This window comes from Nycticebus coucang, chromosome 13 (assembly GCF_027406575.1).
Source record: "Nycticebus coucang isolate mNycCou1 chromosome 13, mNycCou1.pri, whole genome shotgun sequence".
Lineage (NCBI taxonomy): Eukaryota > Metazoa > Chordata > Mammalia > Primates > Lorisidae > Nycticebus > Nycticebus coucang.
This window is the reverse complement of record NC_069792.1, coordinates 16567469-16586714: the sequence shown is the minus strand read 5'-3', so window position 1 is coordinate 16586714 and position 19246 is coordinate 16567469. Positions and strand designations below refer to the sequence as shown.

Below are 19246 nucleotides of genomic sequence, written 5' to 3'. Positions count from 1 at the left end.
ATTGCATTAAAATTGTATATTTCTTTGGGTAGTATGGACATTTTAACAATGTTGATTCTTCCCAGCCATGAGCATGGTATGTGTTTCCATTTGTTGACATTTTCAGCTACTTCTTTTCTTAGAGTTTCATAGTTCTCTTTGTAGAGATCTTTCACGTGCTTTGTTAGATAAACTCCCAAATATTTCATCTTCTTTGGCACTACTGTGAATGGAATAGAGCCCTTAACTGTTTTTTCAGCTTGACTATTGTTGGCATATACAAAGGCTACCAATTTATGAATGTTGATTTTGTAACCTGAGATACTGCTGTATTCCTTGATCACTTCTAAGAGTTTTGTAGTGGAATCCCTGGTGTTTTCCACATATACAATCATATCATCTGCAAAGAGCAAAAGTTTGATCTCTTCTGACCCTATATGGAAACCCTAGATCTCCTTTTCCTCCTTAATTGCAGTGGCTAAAACTACCATTACAATGTTAAAGAGCAGTGGAGACAATGGGCAGCCTTGTCTGGTTCCTGTCTGAGTGGAAATGATTTCAATTTAACTCCATTGAATACAATATTGGCTGTGGGTTTGGTGTAGATGGCCTCTATCAGTTTAAGAAATGTGCCTTTTATACCAATTTTCTTAAGTGTTCTGATCATGAAGGGATGCTGGATATTATCAAAAGCTTTTTCTGCATCAATCAAGAGAATCATATGGTCTTTGTTTTTTAATTTGTTTATGTGCTGAATTATACTTATAGATTTATGTATATTGAACCAGCCTTGAGACCCTGGGATAAAACCGACTTGGTCATGATGTACAATTTGTTTGATGTGTTGCTGGATTCTGTTTGTTAGGATCTTGTTGAATATTTTTGCATCTATATTCATTGGTGATATTGGTCTATAATTTTCTTTTCTTGTTGGGTCTTTTCCTGGCTTGGGGATCAGGGTGATGTTTGCTTCATAGAACGTGTTGGGTAGTCTTCCTTCTTTTTCTACCTTTTGCAACAGGTTGAGTAATACAGGTACTAGTTCCTCTTTAAAGGTTTGGTAGAATTCTGATGTGAAGCCATCTGGTTTTGGGCTTTTCTTTTTTAGGGAGATTTTGTGTGGTTGATGCTATTTCAGAACTTGATATTGGCCTGTTCAACATTTCCACTTGATTCTGGCTCAGTCTTAGAAGGTGACATGCTTCCAAGTATTGGTCAATTTCCTTCAGATTTTCATATTTCTGAGAATAAAGTTTCTTGTAATATTCATTAAGGATTTTTTGAATTTCTGAGGAGTCTGTTGTTATTTTGTCTTTGTCATTTCTCATTGATGAGCTTAGAGATTTTACTCTTTTTTTTCCTGGTTCGATTAGCCAAAGGCTTATCTATTTTTTTGACCTTTTCAAAAAACCAACTTTTTGATTTATTGATCTGTTGTATAATCCTTTTGTTTTCAATTTCATTTAATTCTGCTCTAATTTTGGTTATTTCTTTTCTTCTACTGGGTTTGGGGTTGGAATGTTCTTCCTTTACCAGTTGCGTGAGATGTCCCATTAAGTTGTTAACTTCCTCTCTTTCCGTTCTCTTGAGGAAGGCTTTCAGTGCTATAAATTTCCCTCTTAGGATTGCCTTTGCGGTACCCAGAGGTTCTGATAATTGGTGTCTTCATTGTCATTTTGTTCCAAAAATCTGGCAATTTCCTTCTTAATCTCATCTCTCATCCAGCTATCATTCAGCATAAGGTTGTTTAACTTCCATGTTTTTGTATGAGTATGCAGATTCCTGTTGTTACTGAGTTCAACTTTTATTCCATGGTGGTCTGAGAAGATGCAAGGAATAGTTTCTATTCCTTTAAATTTACTGAGGTCAGACTTGTGACCTAAGATGTGATTGATTTTGGAGTATGTTCTGTGGGCTGATGAGAAGGCTGTATATTCAGTTTTGTTGGGATGAAATGTTCTGTAGATGTCTGCTAAATCCAAATGTTGGATGGTTAGGTTTAAATGTAAAATTTCTTTGCTTGGCTTCTTATTGGAGGATAGATCCAACACTGCCAAAGGAGTGTTGAAATCTCCAACTATTATGGAGCTGGAGGAAATCAAGTTGCTCATGTCTGTTAGAGTTTCTCTTATAAATTGAGGTGCATTCTGGTTGGGTGCATAGATATTAATAATTGAAATCTCATCATATTGAGTATTACCCTTAACAAATATGAAGTTACCATTCTTATCCTTCCTTACTTTTGTTGGTTTAAAGCCTATTGTGTCTGCAAATAGAATTGCAACACCTGCTTTTTTCTGATTATCATTTGCCTGAAATATGGATGACCATCCTTTCACCCTGAGTCTACATTTATCTTTTAAGGTAAGATGTGACTCTTGTATGTAGCCAATATCTGGCCTGAGTTTTTGTATCCAGTTAGCTAACCTGTGCCTCTTTAGAGGCTAGTTTAAGCCATTCACATTAATGGAGAATATTGATAAGTCTGGTAAAATTTTGGGTATCGAGTTTTTCGAAAGTCCAGTGGACATTTTTAATCCTTTCACTACTGTGGAAGTTGGAGTTTGATCAAAGTTTTTGAGTGAGTTTACTTTTGTGGTAGAGGATTGGGCTAGTCATTATGGAGGATAGGTCTGAGAATATCCTGAAGAGCTGGTTTGGTTATGGCAAATTTCTTCAACATACGAATGTCATTAAAGTATTTAATTTCTCCATCATAAATGAAACTCAGTTTAGCTGGTTACAAGATCTGGGGTTGAAAGTTATTTTGCTTTAGGAAATTAAAAGTCGATGACCACCCTCTTCTGGCTTGAAAAGTTTCGCAGAGATATCTGCAGTCATTCTAATGTTCTTCCCTTTGTAGGTAATGGATTTCTTACATTTGGCTGCTTCAGAATTTTCTCCTTCATATTAACTTTAGTGAAGTTAATTATGATGTGCCTGGGGAATGTCTTATTCGGATTGAGTCATGCTGGGGTTCTGAAACTGTCTGGTATCTGAATTTCAGAATCTCTTGGCATGTCTGGAAAATTCTCTTTCCTAATTTCATGGAGAAGGGCCTCTGTGCCTTGCGAAGCCACTTCATCACTTTCAGGGATTCCAAGGAGGCAGATATTAGCCTTCTTCAAATTATCCCAGAGCTCTCTGAGGAGAGTGATCCATTTTTGCTCTCCATTTCTCTTCCTCTTTGCGATTTGGGAGTGTCCAAAAGCTTTGTCTTCAATGTCAGAAATTCTTTCTTCTGCTTGCTTCACTCTTGTTACTGAGAGATTCTACTGTATTTTTCAGATCTTTGAGGGCTGCAAATTCTTGCTTCAGTGCATCAAAATTTTTGGTGGTTTTATCTTTAAATTTGTTAAATTCTTGAGACAACTTTTGAATTTCTCCTCAAATTTCTAATTCCAACTTTTGAATTGCTCCTCGAATTTCTAATTCCAAATTTTCCTCCATTCTATTAATCTTGTTTGCAATCTAAATTCAGAATTCAATTTCTGACATCTCAGCCAGCTGTTTATGAATGGGACCTTCAGTTACATCTGTCATATCTTTCCTTGTGGGGGGTTGATCTATTCTGGTTATTCATGTTACTAGAGTTTTTCCGCTGATTCCACCCCATGATTGTTTTACACGGCTTGATTTTTCCCCTGGAGCCTTGTTGAGGACCTGTACAGTGCTATGGCCTGAGAAACTGGGGACCTGTTTGGTGTGGTGGGGCTAAGTGGTTCTTTCTTGTTTTCAGGTGGTCTCTGACCAATCCTAGTGAAACAGTTAGTCTGGTTTGAAGTCTCAGCTGTGGAGAAATACCAGCAATTAAGTCACCCCACCCCCATCAGGCAACAATTGGAAAAGGAAAATCAAACCTTCCTACAACCACACACCCAGGGCACCACTTGAATAGTCCTCAGCAATTGGCTCAGTTCAAAAGGTCCAAATCAGTTGTCTCTGTCAGCACCTGTCTCAGGTGGGAGAGTTTAAAAGGTATCTGGCAACTGGATCGCAGGGGTCTGGTGACAACTCAGATATGACTTGCTCCAGTGCTCCGTGAAGTCAGGAGGACCCACCCAGCAAATAGATTAGTCTTGGGAAGGTTGATGTCTCCTTCCCCACCTTGCACCTCTGCCACACCCAGCACTGATCGCCCTGCAGAGCTGTGACCCATTTGCCTTTAGTGAACAGATACTCCAGGGGTTTGCACCTGTCTGAATCACAAGGAAATCTATATCTGCTCAGCCTGGCTGCTGGGTTCTGCCTCTATCCAGTAGAGGGAGGTGAGGCCTGACAACCTTGGGCGCTTGATGGAGACTGGGTGGTGTTCACTCAGTTCCAGATCCGCCCCTGATTGATGTTACTGACAGAACAGAACAGAACAACTTTTTGGGAAGTTGTTTCTGTCCCTGCTAAATTCCCCTACAGAAGAGAAGCTGTTTTGAGTTCCCAGAGCCTGCGCCTCAGGCCCTGTCTTTGCTCCTGCAGGTTTGTATTCGGTTAGCTGTCAGTTTTAGCCTCCTGCCTTCCTTTGTCTATAGGCTGACAATCCCCTGAGGGCCAGGTACATCTTAGGCTCAGTAAAGCGGTCCTCTGGGTCAGCCCTGCCCTGGGAATTTCCTGGCTCTGTGCGTGCATTTTCTAGTTCCCATGCTCCACCCAGGCCAGTACCACCTCAGGCAAACCCGTTACTCACAGAGCCTGCGTTTCCATCCCAGATTTGTTCCATGGTGGTTGCCACCTGAGAAGATGCCCAGCCTCCTGTGGTTGCCCAGGGAGACAGGTGATGTGGCTTTGGAATATCCAGGAGTGAGCCCTATTGTTGCCAAAAATGGCTGCTGCTCTGCTCCTCGGGGCACCACCGCTCCAGTGTCGTTCCCTCTCAGCCACTGTCCTCTCCTCACTCCCGTGCCGCAGAATCAGCACGGACCAGCTGTCCACACCCCTTGAGAAATCACCCAAGAATCTGGACTCCTGCGGGACAGGCCTCCAGACCTCAGAGTGAGAATGGAGGGGAGTGCTGGGAGCTCAGAAATGCAGGTAGAGAATAAATACAGTTTTATACAGTTTTATGCCTGGCAGGAGAATGCCATGGTACCCTAGTAGGGGAAGTAGGTCCAGTTTTTGGCAGGTCTCTCCTGTGGAGTGTACTTGGAGGACCTTTGCACTCTTCTCATTTGTTTGTGGGGCACTTTGAGATGTTCTCATGGGGGAGGGGACTCCTGTCCGCTTGGTGCTGGATTTTGTATTTTTTGTTTGTATCCTTGGGGTCGCAGCTCGCCTCAGCGGGGTTGATATGTGTTCTTCAAACCTTCTCTCTTGGTGCAGCTCTAATCCACCAGGTTACTTACTAAATTTCTGTCCTTTAACTCTCCTTCTGGATGGGAGCCTCTGTGGAAAGCTGGCTTCAGTCAGCCATCTTGTCTGTGCCCCCTCCCAAAACCAAGGTGCAACACAAGAGTCAGAGGGCAGAAGCCCCAGCTGGGAGCTTCAGTGCAGGTCAGTGCAAACTTGATCCGCAGGGCTGAGAGCTGCAGAAGGGAGAGCTCACTCCTCAGCCTGGCTGGGCTGCCCGGGCTGCGGCTCCGCCCAGGCTGAGGCGGAGCCGCAGCCTCTCCACGCTCCAGAGCCACTGCCGCCACCAACCCACTGTCTCCTACGCAGCTCTTGTTTGTCTTTCTAAGGTAAAGTTCAAGTTGTAGTTGAGCCCTTCATCCAGGGGATGTGCTGTATGCCCTCACACTGTGTCCATCAGGTGAGAGTTTACCAATTCCCCACCTTCCTCCCCTTTTTCCTTTCCCTCCTCCCACCTCCCCCAACTTGAACATACTTGTATGGGCATGTAGGACTTTGTTAAAAATAAAGGTAGTTAAAAAATATAGATGAATATGATTTGATTTTTAAATTTCTTTTCTAGACAGACAAAAAGACTAGAAGGAAACAATATATCAGTAGTTACTACTAGAGGTAGAATTCTGGATAAGTGTTACTATCTTCATTTTTGATAATTTGCAAACTTTCTACACTAGGCAAATTATTTTTGCATTCAATATCTTTTTTATTCCTTGGAGCTTTACATAAAAGGTTATTTCAAAATTTTACCAATATAGCTGACTTGGAACTAGATTAGGTATGAAAAATCAGATTAAGGGGTTCAAAAGCATAGCTTACAAATACATCAATTACACCAAATCTTCCTTTTTTAAAAAAAAAAAATCTCCTACCAAATTCAGTAATGTTGTATTATATGAGTTAAGTAATAGCTATTGGTTGTGGGTAGTTCTCTCTCTGTCTCTCTCTCTCTCCCTTCTTTCTCCCTCCCTCAACTCCCTGCAGGTTGGCTGCCCTTTCCCAAGGTCTGGCATCACTAGACAGATCTTTCATAAAATCAATGTCATTTCTGTCTATGTTGTAGACCAGGGAACACAGGGTGCAAAATTTAGATGACTTGATCTTGGCAAGAAGCTTATGTCTTATGTCTTAATTGGAGGCACCTGCTAATTACAAAATAACTGTCACTAGTAGCACAGGCAATGTCATCATTGAACTTCATCTGTACCTGTAGGTTTTCTTAATTTCTTCATTTGATGCTCCCTTATGCAGACCAAGAATTTCATACAGAGCTTCTCCAGTTGTTGACAAAGTCCGCTGTCTTTGGTTAGGTATGTTACATGCCATTTTCTCTGGCTGCAAAACCAAAGGAGAGAAAACAGCCATGAAGGTCATGCACACTGGATCCTACTCTCAAAAGGAGAAGACAGTTCATTTTTGACCTTTTGTAAAATTATAATGTGAAGTACACTTGTGTGCCAGCTGCAAAAGGAGGGGAGGGAAGGGTTAGAAGAGCCAAAAGCAGAGCTTTGACTCAGGATATTGAAGGATACAGGCAGCCACTCAAATGGAATACAGCCTTATCCCCACGGTTCAATAGACACAAAATGTTATCTAAATACCCAGCTAGTTCAGAACTGTTGAGAATCAATCCTCACAAATCAGGCAAAATTAGGGTGGTTTGCGGGGAGAGGAGCTGGAATTTACACTTCTTTTTTGTATGTTTTCCAAATCTAGCCCACAGTGGAAGTAATCATTCATTTTACTCTAGTTGTACTGACCTGCCTTATAAGAGCAAGAGTTTTAAAAAAACAATTTTTTTTGCCTGGACACAGTGGCTCACACCTGTAATCCTAGTTCTGAGAGACCAAGGTGGGAGGATTGCTTGAGATCAAGAGTTTAAGGCCAGCCTGAGCAAGAAGCAAGACCCCAGCTCTACAAAAACAGAAAAATCAACCAGGTATAGTAAGACCCTGTCTCAAAACAAACAATCAAACAAAAAAATTTTTAAGTATCAAGAAAAAATTTCTAGGTTATTATTTCTCTGCAGCTGTGGAGTTCCAGAGTCTCCAGCAGTGCTTGTGGGTCCTGCACCTGAGACGGCTCCTTTCCCCATGGTCTAGCCAGAAAGGGTTGACTTGTCCGGCTGTCCCAGGTCCCAAAGGAAGTAAGTGTGCTGCATTCTGACTGACAGAGAAGCAAGCACACCGGAGGGCCGGGGGAGAGGGGGGGAGGGCGGGGGGGGGGCACAGCTATATCTGCCACTTAACCTCCCTGAACACTGATGTCTTCATTAATGTAAGCATATTAAAGCCCACCTCATAATATCTTCAGGATTTAGAAATTAATGTAAATAATGTATCCAGGACACAGGTAACTATTTTTATCAAAGGTGGCAGAGTATGCAATTCAGACCCTCGAGGTTGGAATGCTGGCCTCGCTAGTGCCAACGTCGTAACCTTACTCATCTATAAATCTGAGCCAAAAATGTGCCTCAACTCACAGAGCTGTTGTAAGAATTTAAAAAGTTAATATATTTAAAAAATGTATACCAATGTTCTTAGCAGCATTATTCATAAAAGTCAAAAGGTTATAGCAAACTTGTCCAACAACAGATACATGAATAAACAAAATGCAGTCTATGCGTGGTATGGAATATCAATGAACCACGAAAAGAGAGGGAGTTCTGATACATGCTGAAACATGGATGAACCTCAAAAATATGATAAGGGAAATCAGTGTCACAAAAGGACAAATATATGATTCTCCTTATCTGAGGTGCCTAGAACAGGCCCATTCTTAGAGACAGAAAGTGGAGGGTTGTTGCCAGGGGCTAGAGAGAGTGGGAGATGGGGAGTTATTGCTTACTCATCCCTGATAAGAGACTCTACCTGGACTCTGGAAAGTCCAGGAAATAGATAGTGGTGAAGGTTAGATAACGTTGTGAATATACTTAATGCCACTGAATCATGCATTAAAAAATAGTTTAAAATGGTCATTTTTATTTCATATATATTTTATCACAAAAATAAAACAGGAAAATTAGACTACAAGCTCCTCTGACCAGAAATTCCTTGCAAATCATCAGTCATCGCTTGGCTTTTGGTCTTGGGCAGTAGCTGCTATTAAGTATGAAGGGATGTGAATGAATGAAGATACCAGGACTAAGGAGATAGTCGGGGCTCTGAAGACCTCACATGCAGCACAAGGAATCCTAGTGACAAAGGAGGAGGCAGCAGAGCCAGAAATGCACGACCCAGCAGTGAGGAGATCTCCCAGCTCCGCTGCCCTGGGCTAACAAGGAAACCAACACAGGCAGAGGTGGGGGCTTCAGGATGGCATCTGGTGGGCAAGGTGGTCTTAGAGGCCCCTGAAATCCCAGCGTGGTACAGTGGGGGCTGGTGGGCCTAAAGAATTCCATTAAGAACAGTAACAGAAAGAACTTCACAATGGGCTGGGTGCAGAGGCTCACATCTGTAATCCCAGCACTCTGGGAGGCTGAGGCAGATGGATCACCTGAGTTTAGGAGATTGAGACCAGCCTGAGCAAGAGTGAGACCTCATCTCTACTAAAAATAGAAAACTAGCCAGGCACTGTGGCAGGTGTCTGTCATCCCATCTTGGAGGCTGAAGCAAGAGGATCGCTTGAGCCTGGGAGTTTGAGGTTACTGTGAGCTATGATGCCAGAAAACTCTACCCAGAGTGACAGAATAAGACTCTGTCTCAAAAAACAAACAAACAACAACAACAACAAGCACAACAACAAAAAAAGAACTTCACATTTTTATAAGCCTTTAGCTTCTTCAGAGAAGAAAAAGTTAGGTAATTCTGAAGGAAGTTTGATACAAGGCAAAAATCCCATAGCCCCAAAGGTTCTGGGTACAAAACTGGCCTACTTGACAGTGTGATGGCACAAGGACAGGGTTCATCATGGGGACAGCTGCATTGCTGCCTCCTCAACTCATCTCCCATCTAAATGGAGCCTCTGGAGGCCAGAGGGGCTCTAGTCCCAAATTCCAAGGACAACCCTGACCTACCCATCACAAAACAAAATCAAACAGATGTCCATACCAACTGGCAGCTTCTCAGTAGATTGTGCTGACTTGCATTACTGTTCCACCTCACTTTTTTCAACCACTCACCTGAATTTCCCTAGGAGATAAGCTACCCAAGGCTTAGGGCTATGCCATTCTTCCCTGTGCTGTGTTCTAATCCTGTGCTCAGCCCTCTCTTGGGAGCACAACCCAGTTGACTATTCACAATGGAAGGAAGAATCATCCGAGTAACCGATGCCCTCCCTGCTCCCTTTCTGTCCTCTCTCTCCTGCCACCACCACCACCACACACACCCTCAGGGTACTACTGTTCCATCCACACAACTGCCTAATGGTTCCCATGAATGCAGGCAACCCTCAGGCTTTACAACAAGGGCTGTCACATGCCACAAATGAACAGGGTTTGGAAACAAGGATTTCTATATGGCTTGGTAGACAAGCAACAAGGCAAGCAAGTCACCCTGGTGGTCCCAGAATATACACAATGAATACTGTCCAGCCTTAAAAAGAAGAAGAAATGGCTGGCACAGTGGTTTGTGCCTATAATCTTAGTACTCAGAGAGGCTGAGGAGGAAGGATCTCCTGAGCTCAGGAGTTGAAGACCAGCCTGTGCAAGATCAAGATCCCCTATCTACTAAAAATTGAAAAATTAGCCAAGTGTTGCAGCAGGCTCCTGAAGTCCCAGCTATTCAGGAGGCTGAAGCAGGGGGGTCACTTGGGCCCAAGAGTTTGAGGTTACTGTGAACTAGGGCTCTCTAGCCTGGGCAACAGAGTGAGACTCTCTCAAAGAAAAAAAAAAAGAAGAGGAGGAAGAAAATCTTGTCATTAGCGACAACATGGATGAACCTGGCTGACATTATGTCAAGTGAAATAAGCCAGGCACAAGGGCGGCGCCTGTGGCTCAAGGAGTAGGGCTCCAGTCCCATATGCCGGAGGTGGCGGGTTCAAACCTAGCCCCGGCCAAAAAAAAAAAAACACTTGGGCAGCGCCTGTGGCTCAAGGAGGAGGGCGCCCGGTCCCATATACCAGAGGTGGCAGGTTCAAACCCAGCCCTGGCCAAAAAACAAACAAACAGAAAAAAAAAAGAAATAAGCCAGGCACAAGAAGACAAATACTGCATGACCTCATTCATATGTAGAATGGGAAAAAGTCTAATAGAAGCAGAATGGAGAGTGGTGATTACCAGGGTCTGGAGGGAAGCAGGTTGGGGAGATGCTGGCGAACGGCACAAACTCTCGATAGTTCAGGAGACCTATTGCACAACAAGGTGACTATGGATAATAACAATATATTGTATGTGTACTTGAAAATTACTAGGAAGGTAGATTTTAAATGTTCTCACCACAAAAAAAAAACTTAAGTATATGAGGTAATGTGTATTTTTTTTTTTTTTGTAGAGACAGAGTCTCACTTTATGGCCCTCCGTAGAGTGCCATGGCATCACACGGCTCACAGCAACCTCCAACTCCTGGGCTTAAGCGATTCTCTTGCCTCAGCCTCCCGAGTAGCTGGGACTACAGGTGCCCGCCACAACGCCCAGCTATTTTTTTTTTCTTGATTGCAGTTTAGCTGGGGCTGGGTTTGAACCCGCCACCCTCAGTATATGGGGCCAGCACCCTACCGACTGAGCCACAGGCGCCACCCGGTAATGTGTATGTTAATTAATTTGATTTAATATTTCCAGAGTGTTGACACACATCAAAACATTAGGTTGTATACCATAAATGTAAGCAATTTTTAGTTGTCAATTTAAATAAATAAATAAATGCATCGACATAATGATTAAAATCCTAGGACTACAGAATATGGCATTACAAGTCATCTAGGCCAACTAGACTAAGGCCTTTGGGGACATTCTGGCCTGAGCGCATTGCAGTAGATACTCCTTCTATGCCCAATTAACTTTCCCTTTGCTGGGGAGTGCATAGGTCTCCACTGCTGCATGTGCTGTTCCTCAGACCTGCCTCAGCCTTACCTCATCTCAGCTGAGGAGACCAGGAGTACCTGACCCATGCCAAACCAATTAGAATCCTTCCTTCAACTTTTTAAAATATAGGACACTCTTAGATGATGAAACCTATAAAATGTAACATTGGAGTACAGTTGGCTGGCCTGAAATGATGGGGACTTGTACTGTAGAAGAGCAGCAGGGCAGGAGGCAGCCTCTGCTATTCTCGAGGTTCAGTCCCTGGTTTCAGTTGTTCTTGGGTCCACTTGCAACTCTTACCCCCCAATAGTTTTCTCATCAACCCTTCCTTGGGTTGAACCCATAAAACTCCTCCCCAAACACAAATTTGCACACAGTTTATTTTCCTTTTGAGTATGTTTTAGCAAGGTTTTGGTTGCTGTCAACCAAGATATCTATGAGCCATATGCTCTCTTGATTAAACACCTGTGTGGCTCCCTGTGGACTCCCAAGCCAGGATAATTCTATGTGGACTTTTCTTAAATAACTGCACCTGCTCTGCCTTTAAGTTGAATATAGCTTCTGGGTACTTGGGAAAGAACATATTGGAAAATAATCATGCCATATTAATATATTAAACCAAAAGATTTAGATGAATTGTGTAGACATTTCTAGTACAAATAAGAGGAGTCGTGATAAATCTGGTCAAGATGCTTTAATAAGGAAAGTGAGTGGAGAACTATTCAAGAGAACGAGGAAGAAATAAGAGCATGACAACTAGTTACCTGTGCTTTGTAGATTTTTCTCTGTGTTTACCATCCTAAAGTAAGTTTTGACAGTTTCAGTTTGAGGGGGGAAACCATATTCCCTCTTCATCAACCATGCCATGAAATAAGAGAGTGTGATGGTTCCCATATGTCAACAGATGGTCCTAAATCAACTGTAGCAGGGTGCAGAGAAGCACAGTTTCAACAACTGTGTGAACATCATGCTCCACGACCAGCTTTGATGACTTCCTATTTGAGTCTTGCTATCACTAATCCAGGAAAAAGGTTTACAGGTTACTGGAGATAATCTGGTAAGCAGATTATAACACCCACAGCAGACTATTCAATTTCAGTCATGCATGGCTTAAGGCATGACTTAGAGAAACGTGCCATTAGGTGATTTCCTTGTTATGTGAACATCACGGAGTGTTACACAGCCCTAGAAGGTCTAGCCTACCACACACGTAGGGACCCCCATCATACGTGCAGCCCACCATGGCCCCAAAACATTGTTACTCAAGGCAAGACTGCATTTATTCAAAGCCTGCCACATGGGCCAGGTCCTTAGGGGAGTTACAGACTAATATGGGATGCAAAAGCATAAGCCAATAATGAAACTGGTGTTCAGGGTTAGAGAAGTATCAAGTGCAGAGGTCAAACAGAACAGGATGGACATTCCTAAAGGACAAGAACTCGGCTTGAGAACTGTGCCATCCGAGGCTCGTGCCCAGCACATTCTGGGTACCTGACAAATGTCTGCGGGGCGACTCAAGAACAAGCGTTTAACTAGAATCTGAGGAATAGCTCCCTAGAAGACCCAGAGTCATTTCCACAAACATTTTCAACACCCGCAGGGATACTCAGAAATATTTGGGATCATGGGAAGATACCAAATTGCAACGTAGGAGAGATTGAGTTCAAACAACGGCAGGGGGGTGAAGGTGGGCAGTGGGGAGGGCTTAAAGGTGCTTGGCATTAAAAAAAATCAATGGTCCAAATAAAAATTGGGGGTGGTGTGGACTAATGTTGGATAATGGGGGTGAAGGGTGGACACTAACACCCCTCTCCACAAGTCTCTTGAGGGCTGGCACATCTTCAGGAGGAGTTTGCAGAGGGGATGACCTACAACCTGTAGTGGTTCCTGTAAGGTCTACCTGTGAGGCCTCATTTACCCCCAGCCTGGGGGCCTGGGAGCAGTGAGATTGTTATGCTCAACAAGCCATTATTATTCACTTCCATGTCTCCTTTCACCAGTGTATTCTGAGCCCCTGAACAATGGAACTCTATTTTGCCTTAGTCTTTGTAATCCCCGTGGCACAGCACGGAACTATGGGGAGACACAGGGTCTCAAGAACTATTATATTGCATGAAAGGGAAGAATAGAGCACTAGCACTTACTGAGCTCCTTCTTCTTTTTTTTTTTTTTTTTGTGGTTTTTGGCCGGGGCTGGGGTTTGAACCCACCGCCTCCAACATATGGGACCGGCGCCCTTCTCCTTGAGCCACAGGCACTGCCCAATTACTGAGCTCCTTCTACGGACCAGACGGACAACTTTCATATGTGATATCATTTAATCCTGTTATCAGCACTTGGGGTGTCACAGAGGGACCCCAGGAACCTGTGATTAAGAGAAGTAAGATTGCCTTCTGAGACTTAAACTGGAAGGTCAATACCTGATGGACTGGGGAAGAACTATCTTAAAGTCATCTTAAAAAAAGAAATGGCCCTCAGGCCTGCAAGAGCTGATGAAGGCTGATTAATCACACGAAGGTAACAGCATCAGGCTGTTCTTGTATTGGTTATTCAGAAGAATGGTCAGACATGGCAGGTAGAGAAAAGCAAACGCAAAGGCAAATGCTGGCCGGGCCATCCAAGCACTATTTAGAGCAAAGGGCGAAAGCATTCAAGTCCCAGTGGCCATGTGTCTCCGCTTCCAGGCTGAAGAAACCCAGTCTTCCGTCCAATGTTGTTAAGCATTTGATTCATCTAACACACACTCATCAAGCCTCTTCTGACCGTAATGAGGTATCCCATGGAGGTCTTCCTTGAGGAGGAGACACTGGGCACAGGGCACATGGAATCCGTTCTTCACACTGGCCCACGTGACAATTACATCTCATAGTAAACGAGTGAGCTGGCATTCTGATGATGATTTGTCATTCCCCAAGGTCTGCCCACATGGAGGGCCTGGGCTGGCCATCTTAACACAAGTGGTCTAGTTCCCAGCTGTTGCCTTTCATAAAATACTGCAGAGACACCAGGGTTTATGCATTGCCCTGGAGAATGTGGCTACTTGGAGTCAGGCCCTCAGCACCGCCCTGCTCCCTGGCTGCTTGCCAAGTCAGCTGGTGATGCCAACAAGGCTGAAAACCAGACAGTCTTTTATTGTTTTGCCCATAGTAAGTTCACGAGATAATGATAAATGCCCCCCTTAAGAAGCCTCTTAGAAGATAAATGGCTGGTAGCCCCAAGTGGTAGCAAGCACACACACCACTTTGCCATTTTATAGATGAGCAAACTGAGTCTAATGAAAGTGCAGTAACCTGCCCAGGTTCACATGTGAGCCTTAAATTCACAGCTGTCTGATTCTAAAGCCCACGTTCTTGCTACCATGCCATACTGAACAATACCTGAAATTTGTAGATGTTTTACAATTGCCTAATAATTTTCCCCTGCAAGTATCCTTGCAAAAACTCTGAATAGCAGTGACATACAACCAAAGCAGCCTTGTACTCTATGTGGCCGCAGGCCACTGGGGCCCCTTTAGCTATGTCCAGGCTGAGAGGCCACAGAAGGACGGGCACGACAAGACCTAAGGGCTATGACCACAGGTTTTCCCCCTCAGCACAGCCACTGACAATACACATGGACTACAGGGAGTCCAAAGGGTGAGAATCAGGAAAGAGAAAGTTGTAGGTAGAGGATCACAGGGGTGATTTAAGAACTTCTGCTGGGAGCCTAGTTTGTAAGCCGCATGGGAAAGAAGATCCCCGGCCATTAGGTCAAAACTAATGAGCTTTCTCCAGAAAGAACTATGGTTACTCGCAAAGATCTTGACACTAAATTATCCAAAGCCCTGAGGTCTTCTAAACTTGCTACCACGCATTTATGAAAAACACTCTTCCTGCTGCATTCTGAAACTCCAGGTTATTATTTTCCTCACTGACTGGGTGATGATGGGAAGGGGGCACTTAGATTTGGCACTGGGGACCATTCTTACCAGGTGCACCACTGTTTGTGAGCAAAACAGCCTGGCCCTCAGCACTCATGCTTCCACAAAAGATGCTGAGGTTCCTAGAGGTGAGGATGCCTGGACCTGGCCCAGTATCTTTTTCAGTGTAAGGTAGCTCCAGGGACCCTGCAGCTTTTTTGACTGTTTTGTTCCAGGTCACTTCCTCAAAACTATCTCAGATGTGGAACAAGGGAGACAGCTCAGGCAGGGGCTCCCCCAGCCCCTTCCTGGGAACAGCCTTGGAAACAGCCTGGGACTCATCTTTCCCTGCCCCAGGATCATACCTCTCCACTCTCCTCTTTCCAGTGAAAAAAAGGAAGGCAATTCCATTTCTCAGAGAGTTTTATACATAGAAACTCATATCCAGGGAGACACTGTAACAAGCTATTCCTTTGCTTTACGTATTCTTTCAAACCATTACTTCATTTAGAAAGCTAATCACATTATAATCTACTCTCGATAAACAAAACCTGCTAAATGGTGTGGACTGATCAGTATTCAGAATGGGCGGAACAGAGAGTTTAGTGTTTGTTTCATCTTCTTTGCCCTATTGCCAAAAGATGCCCTTAGGAATTTTCTCAAAAGTCCATTTATATTCCCGAAGGACTGTAAGGCTGCTTTGTGCACCAAGCAACAAAACAGACTACTTCTGGGTGGTGCCTGTGGCTCAAAGGAGGAGGGCACCAGCCCCATATGCTGGAGGTGGTGGGTTCAAACCCAGCCTCAGCCAAAAAAAAAAAAAAAAAAAACATACTACTTCTGTCCCCTGGCTGGGCTGGCAACCAGGCTCTTCATGTATTACTGATTTAGATGACATTTAGTTTCAGATTCAATAGAGTAACACATTGAAACCCATAATGTTCGAAAACATGTTATGCCCTAGGAACACACAAATACAGACAGAGTAGCAGTCAAAATATTCTCTAAAAACTCTTCCTGAATAATCTTAAATAATGGAGTCATAACCTTATTAATTCTTTATATAAAATACAATTTTTTTTTTTTTTGCAGTTTTTGGCCAGGGTTGGGTTTGAACCCATCACCTCCGGCATATGGGGCTGGTGCCCTACTCCTTTGAGCCACAGGCGCCACCCATAAAATACAATTGTTATAATTCTTTTCCTGTAACCTTTTGAATTCTAATATTCCTGTGCACATTTCAAGTCTTTATGATTTATTCATAGTTCCTCATCTGTAAGCCATCCAACGGGGGGAGGGGGGAAATGTTGTCATGTAAAGTCATTAAGTAATTTAATTTTGATCATCAGTACATGGTACTTAATCTTCTGAACTTAAATTACTTTCTAGCTGCATTCCAAGGCCATTAACATCATGATTTCTTAAAGTGTTCCCCTCTTTACACTCGCTGCCAAACCTCATATTGCTCACCTGTCTCTTGATATCATTGAACAAAGGAACAGCACCCATGACAATGGGCAGTGACTCAAAATAAAAACTCTAAAGCTCCTAACTCCAGGGGTCCTAAGAGTGCTGTTTGAAATTTTTCATATTGAAATAAAGTTTTCTTTTCAAAGTAAAATAAACTTCACCTATATCTGTTAGGTGAATTGTGAAAAATGACAAAAGTCAAACTGTGCCTTTCTTGACAGAGTTCCTTCATGACTAAGAAAATGGATATGGGCAGAGGTGATTAAATCATTAAACACAGCAGAAACACTTTCAATGGCTGACACTGGGGAAGCCAGCACGCTTTACCATTTTATCATAAGTTCTGATTCCTCCATAGAAATCTATTTAGTGAAGCAAAATCTAAATAACGTATCCTAAAGCTTAACATACATCCAAAATGCTAATCCTATGTTCAACAGTAATAATTCTCCCTAGCGTGCTTGCTTATTTGCTGTTTGAAAATAATTGTCTTTTGTATAAACAGCAACCTGAAGATGGGGTAGGTTGGAAACATTACAAAGAGCCCACTGTTACCTGTTTCTGTAACTCCGATTCTGCGTTTCAGACGGGAACAACTTGCTGTTTTCAGCTGGTCTGGAAATAGATGTGCAAAGAAACAGAAGAAGGCAAGGATGGAAGGAGCTGTTCCATACCTGTTCCACTCTTTCAGAGCAAATGGCTGCTCCTTTCCATCGTTCCCCCCGCGTGGGGTTAAGCGGGTCAATAGAGTCGGGTTACTTTTCATTTGTGACTCCATCAGCCAATTGGTTATCCCTCTGGACAGCACAACAGAGAGAGAATAAAACATGCATGACTATCAAGTTCGCTATTACAAGGCATCCAGTGATACCAAAATACACGCTGCATCCACTTTGGATCCTTTGTCAACAGGTGCTTGGCTCAACCAAACCTGCCAGGGAGCTGCCTCAGTGCTCCCACCAGGCCTGTTCCATTAAGGAACTATGTTAACCTCCTGGCATATGCAGGGAGTTCTTTCAAAGTGCATTCTCTTTTTAGTGTAGGGATAGTACTAATCAATTGATTTAAAATTACTGGGAAAAAACCATGCAGCATTCATAAGGAAGAAACTTTAATTGTGCTTACTACATTACTTCAGCTATTTTCATATCTGAACATTTTGCCCTAATTGTAGTCACGAGCCACCAAATCACAATATTGGCTGTGGTGGTTTTAAGAATGAAGGAATCAGAACCTTCTCTAAAGATGACAGACGAATGGCTAACAAACACATGAAAAAATATTCATCATCTCTATATATTAGAGAAATGCAAATCAAAACAACCCTGAGATATCATCTAACCCCAGTGAGAATGGCCCACATCACAAAATCTCAAAACTGCAGATGCTGGTGTGGATGTGGAGAGAAGGGAACACTTTTACACTGCTGGTGGGACTGCAAACTAGTACAACCTTTCTGGAAGGAAGTATGGAGAAACCTCAAAGCACTCAAGCTAGACCTCCCATTTGATCCTGCAATCCCATTACTGGGCATCTACCCAGAAGGAAAAAAATCCTTTTATCATAAGGACACTTGTACTAGACTGTTTATTGCAGCTCAATTTACAATCGCCAAAATGTGGAAACAGCCTAAATGCCCACCAACCCAGGAATGGATTAACAAGCTGTGGTATATGTATACCATGGAATACTATTCAGCCATTAAAAAAATGGGAGACTTTACATCCTTCGTATTAACCTGGATGGAAGTGGAAGACATTATTCTTAGTAAAGCATCACAAGAATGGAGAAGCATGAATCCTATGTACTCAATTTTGATATGAGGACAATTAATGAGAATTAAGGTTATGGGGGGGAGCAGAAAGAGGGACCGAGGGAGGAGGGTGGGTCCTTGGTGTGTGTCACATTTTATGGGGGCAACACATAAAGACATAAAGATTGCAAGAGGGACATTGCCTAACAATTGCAATCAGTGTAACCTGGCTTATTGTACCCTCAATGAATCCCCAACAATAAAAAAAGAAAAAAAAAAAGAATGAAGGAATCTCTTGTTGAAACATGGAAAATAAAAAGTCATGGGAGACAACAGTTCCTATCATTTCAAGTAAAATCCTATAGACTGAAAAAGTCTTAAATGAGAAGGGCTTTATTCCTGAATTTGGCACAGTGGAGTCTGGGAGGCTGAAAAAGAAGTTTTAAGTGGACTGCTTAGTATGACAGGTAGCCAAGCCTAAGGTTATTTTGTGAGCGTGGTTCAACTCACTCTTGCTTGGAGAGCAGTGGTTCTCAACCTTCCTACTGCAGTGACCCCTTAATACAGTTCCTGTGGGTCGCAATCCACGGGTTGAGAACCACTGCTCTAGAGGGCATTGGCTTTTTAGATAACTAGGAATAAAAGGCTTTTCCTCAAAGATCCTCATTTCCAGCCAGACTTTAGGAACCAGCCCATCATGGTATAGAGAAACAGGAAACAGCAGCAACAACAACAACAACAAAACAACAAAACTAAAGAGATTTAGAAACTAAATACTCAGCATGAAATCAGCTTAGGGACAGTATCCTTTGAGAAAATGGAAATAGTTGCTATATTAACATGATGAGCTT

The 19246-nt window shown here is 43.0% G+C and overlaps 1 protein-coding gene across 1 annotated transcript in view; it reads right to left on the bottom strand.

Moving 5' to 3' along the window:
• The window catches only part of DNAJC5B (DnaJ heat shock protein family (Hsp40) member C5 beta), a 61328-nt gene extending 43998 nt beyond the window's left edge, over positions 1-17330 (bottom strand). The window contains exons 1-2 of the mRNA XM_053559170.1: positions 17198-17330; positions 6524-6651 (exon numbers count right to left, since the gene is read on the bottom strand). Of these exons, the coding sequence (XP_053415145.1) occupies positions 6524-6642 (119 nt within the window). The 5' untranslated portion in view covers positions 6643-6651; positions 17198-17330. The remainder of the gene's footprint in view (positions 1-6523; positions 6652-17197) is intronic.
• Positions 17331-19246: the final 1916 nt, after the last annotated feature.